The 18750-nt window shown below is 31.5% G+C and overlaps 1 protein-coding gene across 1 annotated transcript in view; it reads left to right on the top strand.

The window, feature by feature from the left end:
- The window catches only part of LOC107872190 (GDSL esterase/lipase LTL1-like), a 57093-nt gene extending 44635 nt beyond the window's left edge, over nucleotides 1–12458 (top strand). Inside the window, exon 6 of the mRNA XM_047401664.1 lies at nucleotides 12342–12458. Coding sequence (XP_047257620.1) covers nucleotides 12342–12458 — 117 coding nt within the window. The remainder of the gene's footprint in view (nucleotides 1–12341) is intronic.
- The last annotated feature ends 6292 nt before the right edge of the window (nucleotides 12459–18750 follow it).

Here is an 18750-nt window from a genome sequence, read left to right as displayed (position 1 = left end):
AATTTCAAAGCCATTCTGCTTCTTCACCGGCTTTGTCCAATGAGATAAATTCAGATTCTATTATAGAGCGAGCAATACAAGTCTGTTTTGATGATTTCCAAGAGACTGCTCCTCCACCGATAGTAAATACATATCCACTTATGGACTTTACTTTATTCGATCCGATGATCCAATTTGCATCACTATATCATTCAAGTACCACACAATATTTATTATAATGCAAGGCATAATTTTAAGTGTACTTAAGATACCCCAAAACTCTTTTCATTTCCATCCAGTGAGTTTTGTTGGAATTAGTCGTGTACCAACTCAATTTACTGATAGTCCATGCTATGTCTAGTTGTGTACAGTTCATTATATACATTAAACATCCCAATACTCTTGCGTACTCCAATTGCAAGTCACTTTCACCTTCATTCTTTCGAAGTACAAAGCTCGCATCCAATGGAGTCTTGGCAATACCGAATTCCATATACTTGAACTTGTCAAGTACCTTTTTGATACAATGAGACTATGACAATGCCAACCCTTATGGAGTTCGATGGATTCTTATATCTAAGATTACATCTGCAACTCCAAGGTCTTTCATATCAAACTTGCTCTCGAGCATTCGTTTTGTTGCATTTATGTCAGAAATGTCTCTACTGATGATCAACATATCATCCACATATAAACAAACAATGACTTGGTGATTTGGTGTGTCTTTAATATATACACATTTGGAACATTCATTTATCTTAAATCTATTTGCCAACATGGTTTGGTCAAACTTTGCATGCCATTTCTTAGGTGCTTGCTTTAGTCCATATAATGACTTAATAAGTCTACACACCTTACTCTCCTTCCCTGGAACTACAAAATCCTCAAGTTGTTCCATGTAAATTTCTTCCTCCAATTCTCCATTTAGGAAAATGATTTTCATATCCATTTGATGGATTTCAAGACCATATACCGCAGCTAAAGTAATTAACATTTGAATCGATATTATCCTTGTTACTGGCGAGTATGCATCGAAGTAATCAAGTCCTTCTTTTTGTTTGAAGACTTTTACTACAAGTTTTGCCTTGTATTTGTCAATAGTACCATCTGTTTTCATCTTTCGTTTGAAGATCTATTTAGAACCTAAAGGTTTATTTCCAGGAGAAAGATTAACCAATTCCCACCGGGAGGAAGATCAACCGATTCCCATGTATGGTTTCTTAAGATTGAATCAATCTCACTATTTTCTGCCTCTTTCCAAAAGTATGAGTCCGAAGATGCCATCGCTTTCCTAAATGTTTGAGGCTCATTTACTATGAGAAATATTACAAAATCCGATCCAAATGAAGTAGACGTTCTTTGACGTATACTCTTGGATTTTCTTCATTATGTACATTCTCACTTGGTTCATCTCGAGGTCGTTTAGATCCTCCACTAGAATGTTCATGTCTAAAGTTTGTCCAAAAGGATAGATCTCATCGATCGATCATATTTGGAATCTAAATCCAAATTCGAAGCCAAGCGAGAGACGACGACGATGGCGTGAGACATCTCTTATTTATTGCCTCACTTATCATGTGAAGTAAGTATTCATCATTATAAATACTCCAAAGTTGTCTTCTCCCACCAATGTGGGAGAATTAGTGAACTTTCCAATTTTGGGAGTACACTTTTCAAATTGGTGTCTCCTCTTCTCCAACATTTTTTTCTCCATTTTCCATTCACACTTCTATGAACCCAACAGTATATATGAAAGGGGCATATACATTTATCCATGCAAATGACAACCTGTAGTAGAGTCATAATCCGATGAATGCTTGGTTGGTTGGTGCGACAGATTAATATTTCACGACATGATCATTAAGACCCCTATCTGAAAATGATCATTTAATAGAGAAAAATTATGCACCACCCACAACTAGGCTCCCTATATAAGAGAGAAAAAATCGACAAGTTAAAATAAAGGCATAAGAATAATACTGGTAACAATTTCCACATTTTATATTAATATCTTCAAATAATTTCAAGACAATAGCATTTATCTTAGACACTAACACTTCAATTCTGAGCTAATATCTCCTATAACATTTGCTCTGTCGTCTTAATTTTACCATATAGCCACTGACCAAAATAAAAATATAACACTCTCTCAAATCATCTGTGTCACTACAGCCAGTAAATGTTACTTAAAAAAAACTAAGAAGACATTAACAACTGTTTCTTTTTTAATTCAGCACCGCAAAACTTCTTTAATAAGACATATAGTCATTAATTACTCAGATATCCTGTTCTTCAATGAATACCTCTTAAGATGTGCTATTTAATTATAGGTGACAAAAAAGTTTTGAAATTTGAAAAGAGTAACTCAAGTTATAACTATTAAGTGTAGGTGACAAATTTATAATTATGATTTAATAACGTCTCAAGTTTTATTTCTTACACTTTAACCTAAATTTTAACTAAAACCCTTAAGTTTTATTTTATACACTTTAACTCAAATTTTAACTAAAACCCCAATTTATAAAAGAGTATCTCATCTCATATTTTCCTTATTTCTTCCTCAACAACTTCTCCCCTTTCCTGCATTTTTCTTTTATTCACTCTTTTCCTCCTTCTTCTTCTTCTTGAGAGAAAAAAAGTTTTCAGTTTTGGACTAAATTTTATTTGTGCAGCATTGTGAATTACTTAAGAGGTGATTTTTATCATTTTGAGTTCGAACTTTATATTGTTGATCTTTCCATTACAACATATGTTTCAGCAACTACTGTAGCAGGTGCTGAAACAGATGCAGCAACTACTGAAAAATATGTAGTAGTGCTTCATCCGCTGCAAAAACTACTAAAAAATATACAACAGTTGTTGAATATTTATTGAGCAGATGCCTCATTAATCATAGCAACTGCTGCATATAATTTCAACTGTTGTTGAATTAGTTGCAGTAGTTGCTGCAATGTATTCAGTAATTCATGAAATAGAATGTTGTAGCTGCTGAATAATGTATAGCAATTTTTGTATCTGTTGTTGCAACTAATGAAGCAGTTGCTGAATAAATTGCTGCAATTGTGATATTTTGATGTAATTTTTTCTCTTTTCTATCATAATCAATTTATTTTGTTCTAAATCATAATATCTTCAGGTACCTTCAAGATCATTAGTCATGGAGAAAATAGCATTAGGGATTGATTGTCACGGCGAATGGGTTGAGTCAAACAATCGTTACATTTGGCGTTGGAAAAATAAAGAAATGGCCGAGACTATAGTGATGATTGTGCATCGAGATGTCGCATATGATAATTTTGCAAATAAAATCATTACTTATTATGAACTAAATTGTGATTTGAAAGATATTGCCAACACTTATATGCATAGTTGTGGTGAAAAATAAAAGACTATTCTTTTTAGAATAAAAGATCAACGTAGTTTGAGTACTTATTTGGAAGATAAATCCAGACCCATTTTGAGGGTATACATGATTGACAGATTGGCGGAGATTCATAATTTGTCTTAAGACCAATAAATATTAGATAATGAATGTGGTTGGATGGATATGGATGTTCCAGATAAAGAGACTACAGTCCAATAGATTTCTCCAATCAAAGTTGATAGTACTACACAATTAACTCAGTCTAGTCATGCTCGAGATGATGAAATGGTATTTTACAAAGGTATGTCATTTAAGAATAAACAAGAATTAGATATTGCGCAGAAAATGGCTTGTGTGAAGAAAGATTTTAGAATCAAGAAGGTGATTAACTCCTATTTTGTGTATTGCTACAAATGTGTACATCCCGAGTGCAAGTGGTGGTTGAGAGTTGCGAAGCTAAAAAGTTGTGATAGGTTTTATATTAGAAAGTATGAAAAGTTGCACACATATGGTTCGGAACATCTTACAAGTCATAATCCACATACCACACAAAAGTTCTTGGAGCACACTTCCATGATAGGTATTCTGAGGGTAAAGGTCCATCTACAAAAGATTTAAGGAACTCCATCCGTATTGAATTGAGCTTCAAGGTAAGTTATTGGAAGGTTTGGATGGGTAGAGAGATTGTAAAGTCTTTGGTTAGAGGGACACATGAGCATGGATACAGAGTGATTGATGCATACAGTCATATACTTAGGACATCAAATCCGGGAAGTAAGACGGCAGTGGTGGTTGATGAAAATGGTAGGTTCAAGTACTTTTTTGTGGCATATGAGCTTGGATTCTTGGTTTTACGCAAATGAGAAAAGTCATAGCTGTTGATGGGATATGTTTAAAGAGTAGGTATGGTGGTGTGTTGTTGTCTGCTGTTGCACAAGATGTAGAGAATCATATTTTTCTAGTGGTATTTTGCATAGTAGACTCTGAATGTGATGCTTTCTACAAATATTTTTTTGAACAAATAAACAGCTTTGTACTTGATACCCCTGAATTGTACATAATTTCTAACAGGCATCCAAGTATTGAAAAGATGATTTTAGTTGTGTTCCCTTCAGCTCATTATGGTTGTTGCATGAGGCACCTTAGAGAGAATATTCGAAAAGATTTTCATAATGGAAGTGTTGTCCACCACTTTTTTAAGGCAGCAAAAGCATACAATGTAGATGTGTTTAATGATCACTTCAATCAAATAAGAGATATGGTTCCAGGAACTGCCATACATCTTGAACGTGTTGGATTTCACCGATTATTGTTGTTGATAGTTAGTAGGGCACTAGTTAGTACAACTGCTGCAATTTTTTACAGCAGCTGCTGCAGTTTTTTACAGGAATTTTTATAAAAACTGCACGTGTTGATTAATGTATTGATAAGTTTAGTTTAGTAGTATATTTCACCAGTTATTGCATTTCTTCAGTAGTTGCTATACTTATTTTAGCAACTTCTGTATTTATTTCCAGAATAAATGCAGAATTGTTGAAATAAATACAACAACTGCTTGAAACATACAGTTATAATAATAAAATTTGAGATAGAAATATACAGTTATAATAATAAAATTTGAGACTTACATTTACAGGTACAATATTATAACGACAAATATTGCTGAGTCGATCAATGCAGTGCTTCTGGATGAAAGAGAATTTCCCATCACTGCTTTATTTTATGCAATAAACAAGTGATTTTCTGAGATATTTCATAAGAGACATATGATATTCCTTGATATAGGAACTAAATTTGTTCCTTCGATGGAGACAATCATTGGAAAAAATACTGAGTTGGGAAACAAGCTATTAGTCCATCAAATTGCCAACTATAGGTATATTGTCACCGGTCATGAAGCTATTACAACACTTGATTTGCAAAGCAAATCTTGTAGTTGCAGAGTCTTTGATGTTGATAAAATACCTTGCTCACATGCTATGGCAGCGCTCTGATGTCAATATGGTAAAGACTATGGGAAGCGAATTTATGAGTACTCCTCTTTGTATTATACGGTAGATACATACATTATGGCATATGTGGAGGAAATTAAACCTGTTCCATCTGAACATTCTTGGCAAGTTCCAATTGAGATTTTAGAGAGAAAAATATCTCCTCCATTTGTTAAGCCAAGCAAGGTTGAAATAAGGTTATATAAAAGGCAAAAAGAAGTCGGAGAATCATTTTCAACCAAGAAAAATAAATGTTCCATATACAAAAGGGTTGGACACAAAAAGACTACATGCTCCAAGCGAAATGCTTCATAGAAGCACATTTAATCTTATTATTTTTGTTATTTGTGAACACATTTAGTGCTATTGTTATTATTTGTGAACAAGTTTAATCTTATTGTTGTTCTTGTTGTTCAGTATTCAAAAAAGTATATGTTATACTGTCTAGGAGATTCAGCAAATTACAACAATTGTTATGAAACATTCAGTAACTAATATACTTGTTATAACATAATTCAACAATTGCTTTGAAATGTTAAACAACTTAATTGTTGTAGCATAATTCAACAACTGTTATGGAACGTTCAGCAACTAACTTACTTGTTGTAGCATAATTCAGCAATTGTTGTGCAATGTTCAGCAACTAACATACTTGTTGTAGCATAATGCAACAATTGTTGTGTAATGTTCAGCAACTAACATACTTGTTGTAGCATAACACAGCAATTATTGTGCAATGTTCAACAACTAACGTACTTGTTGTAGCATATTTCAGCAATTGTTATAAAATTCATAGCAACTAACTTACTTGTTGTAGCACATTTAAGCAATTGCTACGAAATTCGTAGCAACTAAGTTACTTGTTGAAGAAAATTCAATTATAATCATAATCAAATCTCAATTTTACTCTTAAATTGGTCTAATATCACACCATTTATTATTAAATATGATTGATCCAATCAGTTAGCATTCATTTAACTCAATTTTTATTGATAACATTTGCAATTATTTAATTGAACGTATAGTACATCTCAAATTACTATCTCATTACTTTTGATAACTATAAAATTCAAACTACACTTTTCAATTAGACTAATATCACTCTATTCATCATTAAATCATCAATAAATATGATTGATTCAATCAACCAGCGGTTATTTAACTCAGTTTTTAGTTGATTACATTTGCAATCATTTAATTGATCATATATTATATCTCAAATTACTATCTCATTGCATTTGATAACTATAAAATCTAAATTACACTCTTAAATTACACTAATATCACTTTATTTATGATTAAAATGGCCATTTAATTACATACTGCTTGTGGCAGAATGCAATAATTGTTGTGCAATGTTCAGCAACTAACATACTTGTTGTAGCATAATACAGCAATTGTTGTGCAATGTTCAGCAACTAACGTACTTGTTGTATCATGTTTCAACAATTGTTATGAAATTCATAGCAACTAACTTGTTGTAGCACATTTAAGCAATTGCTATGAAATTCGTAGCAACTAAATTACTTGTTAAAGTAAATTCAATTATAATCATAATCAAATCTCAATTTTACTCTTAAATTGGTCTAAGATCACACCATTTATCATTAAATATGATTGATCCAATCAGTTAGTATTTATTTAACTCAATTTTTATTGATTACATTTGCAATCATTTAATTGAACGTCTAGTACATCTCAAATTACTATCTCATTACTTTTGATAACTATAAAATTTAAATTACACTTTTCAATTAAACTAATATCACTCTATTCGTCATTAAATCATCAATAAATATGATTGATTCAATCAACCAACGGTCATTTAACTCAGTTTTTAGTTGATTACATTTGCAATCATTTAATTGATCATATATTGTATCTCAATTTACTATCTCATTGCATTTGATAACTATAAGATCTAAATTACACTCTTAAATTACACTAATATCACTCCATCTATGATTAAAACGGTCATTTAATTACATACTTGTTGTGGCAGAATGCAACAATTATTGTGCAATGTTCAACAACTAACATAATTGTTGTAGAATAATACAACAATTGTTGTGCAATGTTCAGTAACTAACGTACTTGTTGTATCATGTTTCAGCCATTGTTATGAAACTCATAGCAATTGTTGTACAATATTCAGCAACTAACGTACTTGTTGTATCATGTTTCAGCAATTGTTATGAAATTCGTACCAACTTACTTGTTGTAGCACATTTAAGCAATTGCTATAAAATTCGTAGCAACTAAGTTACTTGTTGTAGCATAATGCAACAATTGTTGTGCAATGTTCAACAACTAACATACTTGTTATAGCAAATTTAAGCAATTGTTATGAAATTTTCAACAAATAACTCCCTTACTGTATAATAAAGCAGCAATTGCTATGAAACTGTCGACAACAAACGTACTTGTTGTAGCAAAATACAACAATGTTATGCAATATTCAGCAACTAATGTACTTGCTGTGAAAAATTCAGCAACTAACGTACTTGCAGTGAAAATTCAACATCTAATGTAATAGCTAATTGCAAACAAAATTTATACTAATAAAACATCTATGAATTTCAGCTCCCAACACATTACAAATACCAATTCAGATATGAGTATTCATTCACCACTACAACAAAACATAATTAAAAAGTTACAAGTAGTCTTGAGAAAAAACTTAAAATTGGGAGTAGTCGTTTAATCATAGTTGTCTAAATGTTCCTCATCAATCCTAGGCTCAACCTATCTCTTTGCTTTTCTCTTGACACTTGATAATGTCTTTGAATTATTTTTTTTCGCCTTTTAGCACCTTCAGGAGTATACGGGTCCAAGATTCTTGATGATGGCCAAATACCCCTCTTAGACATCATAGTGGTGATAGCTTTCTCTAAAGCATCTACCCTAGAAGTTAACAAGTCTATCTTTTCATGGCAAACTTTACAAGAAGGCACCTCAATGGGGATGTGGTTTCTTAAGGACGCGAGACATTCTCATTAATCGGAGATCTTCCTACTCCAAAACCACCACTAAAACCACCAAGTCGACTAGTAACAAATTGAGAAGATCCTCCTCCTCCGATAACAACACCACTAATACCCCTATCAATATTTGGAGAAGAATTTTCTTCTCCATCACCAACAACAGTACCACCTACATAAACTGCTCTTGAAGGGTCCAAATTCCCCTCATCAACTGTATAATGTATTTTGATTGCCCTAACACCATTCAAATCTCTCCCAAGCTTTTCAATCTTGTCATCTTTAGTTAATTGCAAAGGCGCAAACCTAGTGAGAAAATTCATCTCCATCTCACTTGGTGTAGGACTTATCCATGGATGCACAATCTACACATAAAAAATAATAATATTAAGATATGATAACACAAAGCATATAATCCCACAAGAATATTTCAGAAAATTATCAAAGGCAACATATCTGTCAAGACTATATTTATGATTCCTCATATGTGTAATAGTAGTACCGTATATGTTATCAAAGGCAACATATCTGTCAAGACTATATTTACGATTTCCCATATGTGTAATAGTAGTACCATATATGTAATTAAGTATTCCTTCCAATTTTCTTAAACTTTGAGTAAAATAGTAAGACTATGTTTTAAGATCCCCCAGGTAATAATTTCCAGACAAAGGATAACAGGTTGATATTCTTAAAATATCAGGTAACATAATTATTTGCATATGACCTCATTATTTTTTCACAATGAAAACTACATTTTCTAGTCTTCCATCACTTAACTTTGAAAAAGATGGACCCTAATATTATGTAGTCTTGGTTTTTCTTTATAAATAAACTCATTGAAAACAAACTAACAACTTTAACATTTTTCTAAAAGGAATAACTTTCCAGCTTTACTTTTATGTCACCTTTATACTTTTATGTCACCATTATACTTTTATTAAGGATCATCCGTGTCAATTCTACTACAATTCTCATTTCCATAATGCTAAGGCCTAATGCCAAATTCAACAGACTTGTTTGCAATACAAAATAATGTTTTTCTTTTGGTGAATAGTTTAATAGGTTGATATCAACATTGATTTATATATGCAAATGCATACCCAAAAGTACAAGTAAAATAAAGAAGGATCAGTGAAAGATGGCAGTAAAAACATTGGGCAAAATCAAGGTGTATATTGAAAACATCAAACAAACAAAAGAATGACAGCAACACGAAAATAAAAATATAAGATGATGCTTACCGAGTCTTTGGGGGATCAAACAACTCATTAATCTCAACAGATTTGTTATTAGTCGCCGAAAGCCATCTAAGATTCTTGGTGAAGACATTTCTTCTGAAAAAACCTTAAATTTTTTTTGAAGTGAAGGAATAGCCTCAAATGCCCAACACTATATAAAATAAAGATATTAAGAGAGATAGCTCAGAATAATGAATGGACCCAAAAATAATTTAAAAAAAATATGAATTAAAATAAAATTTACCATGAAAGTCCATGAAAAGCCATAAAGATCGGAGATCTTCACATTTGGATTGACTGCCTTCAATAGGTACTCAATTGTAAGATCATAACTTACACGCCCCCATGGATGGGTAGAAAATTTATCTCTGTCCACCGAGATTAAACCCATTCAGACGGAAGTTTCATGTTCAAATCTTTTGCACAAAGAAAATTGTGCACAAAATAGAGCAAGCACAATGACTTCTTTACACTTTTACGAACATCTGTAGATTTGATGTGTTCAATCAACTCCTTCTCTTTGCAACCCTTTCCCACCAAATCAATAATTTGTTGTCTTCTTCTCAATGTCTTAGTTAAAATTTTTTGTTCATCATCCACAGCTGGTAAATGACAATTCAAGCCGATAATGATCGCAAATTCTTTCATGCCAAAAAAAATCAACAAGCCACAATTGTTTATTCAAACTTCCTCTTTTCTATGACTTATAATTTTACATTGAAAAAGTTTGTAAACTAAAATCATTTGAAATCTTATATTGATATTGTTAGGCAGGTTTAAGTACTTTCCGAAAATTGAAGATTTAAAGAACTTTGTCAATTTTTTATCTTCTAAAATCTTCTAAACTCAGAAAAAGACTTACCCAACCCAGACTTAACATTAACAAAGCCCATCAAACTTGGATACCTTTCAATCACTGTCTCAAAGCTGTAATTCAAATACCTAATAGGCTTGACAAGTGAGGTATCAGGTGAAGGACTGGACGGAGAGAATTCGACAGTATGAGATGTCTCTTACTCCAAGAAAGGTGTATCATGCCGGTGTTTCATTCTTTGTTCATCCTCGAATCCTCTATTTTCACCTTCTGCATTTTTATTACTTTTGGATTTATCATTTGAGGCATCTGCATTAGTGGAAGAAGCATCTGCTCCGCCTGTTTCTTCATCTTTTTTCTTCCATAAAATTCTCCAACCTTCTGCTTCCTTCTTCTTCTATAGACTTCTCCAACCTTGTACTTCCATCTTCTATTATAGACTGCTCCAATCTTGTGCTTTCTTCTTTTTCTTCTTCTATTTGTCTACGTTTACTAATTTGCCTTCTTGTATTTTTAATGGTAACGACAATTGTTTCTCTTCTTTTTCTTGGAGCCATTGAATCTACACCATATGAAATAAAATAAAAATCATTGACTATTGTAACCAACAACAACAAAAAAATAGTTAACATGATTAATTAAAGTAAATCTGCAGTAAATGATAAGAATGATACTAAAAGATACTGTTAATTAGGAAATACACTTTAGACTAGACTTAAAAATCTAATCTTTCTGCTACTTAAACAAGTTCTTCAATTTCCAACTCAAAATTTAGACGTTATCACATTTCAACTAGCAAAATTACAGTTAAAGAATAAGTTTATTTGTTAATTGAATTGATTCTTCTTGAACTCACCCAACTCAAAACTTAGGCAAACATTACACGTTTATAACAATGTTACAGCTAAAGATTTCATCTTTCTATCAATTGAATAAGTTATTCAACAAATGTAAGAATTTAGGTTATTTTCAAGTTAACTAGAGTGGAAAATTAAAAATTTTAAACAAACTCAAAAGAGGAATCTTTATTAAACTTTCAATATAATCTTGATTAACCATTTCAAAAAGAAAAAACCCAAAAGAGGACACCACAAATCTCAAAAATCTAAACCCATTTTTTTCAAAATAAACACATTCTTATAAATGAATGAAACCCACCATATTGAGAGTAAAGAAAATAATTTTACCTTGAAAATCTAAGTTCAAAGATAGTAATGGAGATGGTGATAACAACACAAGAACACGGAGATGGCGACAGTGGTGTTGTGAGAGAAGAGAGCCGAGAGAGAACTTGAGAGGTTGAGATGTATCGTGAGAAGTGAGAGAAAGAATTTTGAAGAAGTAATTCTAGAAAAATATACAATGACCCATGTTTATTTTTGTGTTCCTATTTTGTATTTTTAAGAAGTTTATGAAGTTTTAAAAAGTACATTTTAACCCCACTTTATCCTAATTACTAATTAACAAGTTTGACTTAAATTGGTCAAACTTGTCACCAATATTAATTTCAACATTTATTTGTTACCTTAGACTCAATTCTCTCTCTTAAGATGTACTCTACAGAGAAGTTCAATGTAATTTATGTAATTTGTAATTCTATAAGGTAAGTATCAAATAATTATTTCTATATAGGCGATTGATCATCTTGACCTCATCAAACAAGTCACCATATGATGATATACATTGATCTTTTGAAAAAATTTATACCTTATCTTTTCATGTAATCTTTTACTCAAAATTTTATTTATGAAATTGAAATTATTTTATAAAATCATGTACTACATATAATATACACGTGCACAGTGTCGAGGAAGTACTGCTATTAAATAGGCCTGATAAAACTTTAAACTACGTCTAAAAAAGGACTGGAGTGGAGTATATACGAGTATATGTTATAGGCGTTTTTGTTCTCTTTTTTGGTTTCTTTCTGTCACTTACATAAAACAAGAAACTACCAAAAAAAAAATGCAGAAGCTTCATGATTTGGGAGCAAGAAGAGTGTTAGTGACAGGTACTGGACCAATTGGGTGCGTGCCAGCAGAATTAGCGCAGAGAAGCCAAACTGGAGAATGTTCAGCGGAATTGTAGCACGCAGCCTCTTCTTATTTATAAAAACTGTGCGCTCTTCTTATTTATAAAAACAAAATAAAAGCAAGATACAACATATTAAAAAGCCACCCGATAGTTTTTAGCACAAAGTTAAAAAATATTGTAATCAAAATTTTGAATTGAAAGATTAAGTAATTGAATTTAAAGTATATTATTCTTTAAAAAAAATTTCATTATCTTAAAAATAGAAACTCATAATTAGAGAGTTCTAAAAGACGTATATTATTTAAAATTTAAATACTATAAAATATATTTAAATATAATTTATTTATATATTAGGAAAAGATAAAAAATTACTAAAATAACAATAATAATAATTAATAGTAGTGGTAGAAGCAATAGTAGCAGTAGTATGTACATATCGAATAATAATAATAATAATAATAATAATAATAATAATATAATAATAATAATAATAATAATAATAATAATAATAATTAAAAAAAATAATGAAGAATTTATCTTCTTTCAACAAATATAACATTAGAAGATAAATATGTATTGTATTTAAAAAAAATTAAAGATAATGAAGAACTTATCTTGTTTCAACAAATTGAAATATTACTTGAATTTGAATAAAGTTGTAATGAATGAAATTCTACTTCTTAATCTATTTGAATTTGAGGTACATTATCCTTTAAAAAAAAGCAATATCATTATTTTAAAAATAAGAACTCATAATTAAAAAAATTCTAATAGACATTTACTATTTCAAACTTAACTTTTTAAAAATTTAAATGCTATAAAATATATTTAAATATAATTTACTTACAAATTATTAGGAAAAGATAAAATATTGTTAAAATAATAATAATAATAATAATAATAATAATAATAATAATAATAATAATTAGTTGTTGTATGTAAACATTAGTAAGAATAGTACGTACATAGGATATTAGAAGTAGGATGATGATGATGATAAAAATAATAGTAATAGTAGTAGATACGCTTGAACTTCTATTATTGTGACACCTACTTTAAAAATAATAATAGTAGAAATGCTAAATAGTGTGATTTGATTTCAAATAATTCTTTCAATTCAAATGTAACATTAGAAAATAAATATGCATTGTATTTATAAAAAAATAAAGATAGTGAAGAACACGATTGAACTTCTATTATTGTGGCACCTACTTTTAAAAAAAATAGTAGTAGAAATACTAAATAGTGTGATTTGATTTCAAATAGTCCTTTCAATTCAAATGTAACATTAGAAAATAAATATGCATTATATTAAAAAAAATAAAGATAGTGAAGAACTTATCTTCTTTCAACAAATTGATATATTATTTAAATTTGAATGAAAATTGAAATTGACTAAAATTTTACCTTCGTAATCTCTCATATGTATACTCCTACAACAAAATATAATGATGTGCTTAATTTATTTATGATACTCTTCATATTTACTTAATTTATTTATGGCACTCTTCGTATTTTTTTTTATCAATTTATTTTGATTTATCATTTTTATTTTTATATGCGGATGGTGATGCGGGAAGCCCGATTGAGATGGTTCGGACACGTGAAGAGGAGGGGTATGGATGCCCTGGTTCGTAGGTGTGAGAGGCTAGCGTTGGATGGTTTTAGGCGGGGTAGGGGTAGGCCGAAGAAGTACTGGGGTGAGGTGATTAGGCGGGACATGGAGCAGTTACAGCTCACCGAGGACATGACCCTAGATAGGAAGGTATGGAGGACGCGAATTAGGGCAGAAGAATAGGGCCGGTTTGGGTCGCTAGTGTAGGGATTTACTTGGTGGGGTTTTTATTCTTGTTATGATTCCGTGTTCCATGTTTTATTACGAATCTGTGTGCTTTCCTCTGTTTTCTAATACTTATGGGTGCCGTATTTATGTTATGTAATCTAGTCCTGTGCTTTACTATGAGTTTGTGTGGTATCTCGTGACTTGAGCCGGGGGTCTATCGGAAACAGCCTTTCTACTTTTTTAGAGGTAGAGGTATGGACTGCGTACATCTTACCCTCCCCAGACCCCACTAGGTGGGAATACACTGGGTTTGTTGTTGTTGTTGATATGCGGATGGTGATCATTTAACAAGATAATTTCTCTTTTGTATTATCTCCAAGCTTGAATTTAAGTAAGTTACATTTTTTGTTTTAACTTTGTGAAAGTAAAATTGTAGAAGAAATATACATATTACTTGATTAAAATAATGAAGAGAAATATTGATATTTGTATATGTATACTTTTAAATCTATGCACGCATGCATATAAACTATTTAAAAAATTAAAATTTCTTCATTCTTTTCTTTCTTTGTTTTTTAACTTGATTATTATAAAGAAGAAGAAAAGATACCCATATCTATATTAACTTATTAGTATTTGAAGATTAAAAGTAATACTTTTGAATTTTTAATTTTAAAATATTTTAATTTTTTACTATTTTAAAATTTAATGACATGTTTAACTTTTTTTCTATCTTATTTTTCATCTTCTCTTTCTCAGGACAATAATTCATTTGTTAAAATCCAAATAAGACTTATGATAGTTCGATAATATATGAATACAAAAGAGCGATTACTTTATTAATTTTAATTTAAAATGATGGATAAAATTTTCTTTTCAATTTAAATAGAATTTTATAGATTTATTATTTAAATATTCTACAAAAAAAAAATGTAATCTTATCTTGAAATATATGTTAAGTCATTTATTGTTATAATCACTTTGTATACTTTTTTGGGTAGAAAAAACTTAAACAAAAAAAATTCTAAATTAATCTTTTTAAAATTCAAAGTATATTTTGAAACCTATTTCGTTTTAATAAATTTTAAATGATTTATAACTTTACATTATAATTTGTGTTATAATATCGTAACATCGCAGCACCAGTGCATTCACATTTAAATATATTTGAGGTAAAAAAAAATTATCGTATTTATTAACCACCATAAAATATATTTTTTAAAAAATTATGTAAAAGTCCCTTCTAAAATATTATAATTAAAGTTAAATTGACATATTATTTTTTAATAAAAAAAAATTTGAATTCATTAGCACAAATTTCTCGACAGGTCGGTGTATCGAATTTATATTACATTTGTGATTTGTGTTTTCGAAGAGCATGCCGCTTTTTTTTTATCTTGTCATCTCTATTTTTTATTGCTTAGTTTCTTGTAACATGGTTCAAGAAGTTATAATTACAAGTATAACTTTAAGGTGATGGGCATGGTATGGTATGGTACGGTATTTGAAGAAAAGACATCAAATCCCTCCTCAACTTGTCGCCAAAACTTACTTTAGATCATAAACTAATTGTAACGCCCGGGCACCCCGGATGCTACACGGTGCTTACGACCTCGAAGGACCACAAGCTAACCCATGATTGATATCTGTTATGAGCACCGAATAATAATAGTGTAATAATAATAATATTACTAAAATAAATGCAAAAATTAGGCTGAAGTCGCCATAAGGTTCACAACTGAAAACAAATACTGAATACTGATAAATAAATACTGAAAATTAAATATTTGTCTGAAATACTTTAGTCTGAAAGCCTCTAACTGTCTGGCTATGGAGTTGATGGGACAAGCCCCCAACTAACTCTTTCTACTGAACTACTGATAATCTGAAATAATAACTCTGTCCTCAAACTATGAGGACTCACCACTAAATCTGTTGCTGAAAAACTGGGCTGCTAAGTACGGTCAAGCGCCCGTGCATCTGAACCTATGATATAAGACATCATAGCGCAAAAGAAAAGTATGCATCAGTACTTTGAATGTACTGGTATACTATGTGAGGTAGGATGATAGGCACAGGTTCATATGTATGAACAATAACTAGCTAACACGGACGTAACTAAATAAGAGTACATACATGAATACATAAACTGTAACTGAGATCATATTAACACTTAGTACTGAGTTCTGATTATTGATTAACTGATATCTGAGTTTACTGATACTATATTACTGACAGCTGAGTGACTGTTTTTGACAGTCATGATTCTGAAGAACTGATCTAAGTTCTATACTAAGCTGGGTGACTGTGTCTGACAGTCTTGAATCTATAAAACTGAACTGAGTTCTTTACTGAGTCTGTAACTGAAACTAAAACTGTGGGAAGTAATTATCTAACCGACATGCCCTCTCCGAATGGATTGGGGTCTAACTTCTAACCTTAGTTGGAAGGGTGTCAGTACCATGCCACGGGTAAAGACAAAGATGTGAGTTAACCCTCTCTGAAAGAAAGACATTTTGTCAATCCTCGCTGGCAGAAAAACTCATATGAGATGTATCAACCTTAGTCTGGAAGAAAGATATCTCAACCTACGCTGGCTTCATAGTTCTGTAATGTAGGGATTGCTACTAAGGGTCAAACTAACTGCTGGCAGGAATGCCCCCATCCTTGGGTTCGCTCGGTGCTAATTCCTACTCCCAACAGAATAGCTACTGACTGATTTCTAGATGGTACTAGGCTTGACTGAACTGTTACGGATCGTGTTGTCTAACTGAACTGAACTAAGTTTACTGGGTCCCACTGACTGATGAAATACTATTGAGTTTTGTTAACTGACTGAGTTCACTGAGTTCTGAACTGAATTCTGAACTGAGACTATGACTGATTACTGAGCTCTACTGTTCGTGACACTACTAAGACTATTCTATAACTACTGTAGCTATAGGTAAACAATGAGATTTTCGAGTGTTTAATACCCTCAGGATTCGATAGCATAAGAAGTGAAGCATAGCATAAACTTGAAAAGCATAACAATGTTCACTTATTCATAACTCATTCATAGATACGTTTTATCAAACACTCATAAGATATAAGCTTGTACATATGCTAGCATGTCATGATTTTTCTCATTTAATTCCCATGAGTAATTATCAAGCACTTGGGGAACATAATCTATGCACATGATACTAAACAACACGTAGGCATCATAATTTCACATCCCAATTTACAAATCAAGGGCTTTTAACATAAATTCACATAACACTACACACATGATAAATAATTTCACATGAAACTTGTAATAAACCATGGATTAGAAGCCCAATTAATATTTTAATCATGAATACACTCAAATCCAACATGGAAATCATGAAATCAATTTACTTGTAGTTTAAAAGAATTTCTTGAACTCCAAGGGTGGAAGGAAACCCTTGGTTGAACATTTCACATACCTTAGTGCTTGAATTAGTGAAGGTTGATGGTGTGTTCATAAAGCTTAAATTTGAAATTAGATCCCCTAGGGTTTGTTCTTGAGAGCAATTTGACAGAAAGTGAATGCTTTTGCCCTAAGAATAACTTAATCTCGGGTTTTGGGGGCTGAATATGGGTGTAAAAAGACTCAATTACACCTCTGGATGTGGGATTTTAATGATTGAAATCATGCCTAGTGACACGTAGACTAACGCACAGCGTTGATGGCATTAACGCGATGACCAATGCACCGCATCGATGGCATCAGCGCGATGACTAACGCGCTGCATCAAGTTCGTGTTGATTCATTAGAATTGTACTGAAAGCTAGGGGAAAATATTTGTCGATGCAATGTTCGACGCGGTATGTCAGGATCACGTTGATCCTCTATTTTGGTCATCCAAACTCAATTCAAACTAGGTTCAAAAAATCCAAAACTCACTCAAGTGACCTATTGACACACCTTATCATGATTCAATCCAAAGATCGATATTTTAAGGTCATAAAGGTCATGAAATAAAACTACCAACTTATGAAGGCTAAAAAAAATTCTAAGTGTAAATACTTCGCTGAAATTTTTTAAGTCTGAGACCTCTTTTCATGCTTTAACGGACCGAGTTAATCTTAGAATTTTTTTACGGGGTCTTTCAATATCTCCTCCTTGGGAACATTCGTCTTCGAATGAGACCGACTAAGCTGAGAATCTGATAGACTGAACTTACTTACTGGGCATACATAACTGAAGGATGATTTCATGATTAAAACTACTGATATACTAAGTTTTCATACTGAACAAACATGACTAAAGCATGACTGTATTTTGAAGACATGACATACGACTGAGCTATTTCATTAGGGTGCAACTGAACTGATATCTAACTCATAAAGAAAAACTGAATATGGAACTAAGTACATTCAAGAAAAATTGTTACCTTGAGCTGAATCTGAGTTTATGGAGAAGAGCTGAGGATACTTGATCTGCATATCTACTTCTGCTTCCCAATTAGCTCCCTAAACGAACTAATTCCTCCAAAGAACTTTGACTAGAGGGACTTTTTTGTTCCTCAGTTTGCGAACCGAATAATCATGGATTTC

The sequence above is a fragment of the Capsicum annuum genome, chromosome 12, assembly GCF_002878395.1.
Source record: "Capsicum annuum cultivar UCD-10X-F1 chromosome 12, UCD10Xv1.1, whole genome shotgun sequence".
In the NCBI taxonomy this organism is placed as follows: Eukaryota; Viridiplantae; Streptophyta; class Magnoliopsida; order Solanales; family Solanaceae; genus Capsicum; species Capsicum annuum.
Note: the sequence above shows the minus strand (reverse complement) of the source record. Positions and strands in the feature narration are given on the sequence as shown.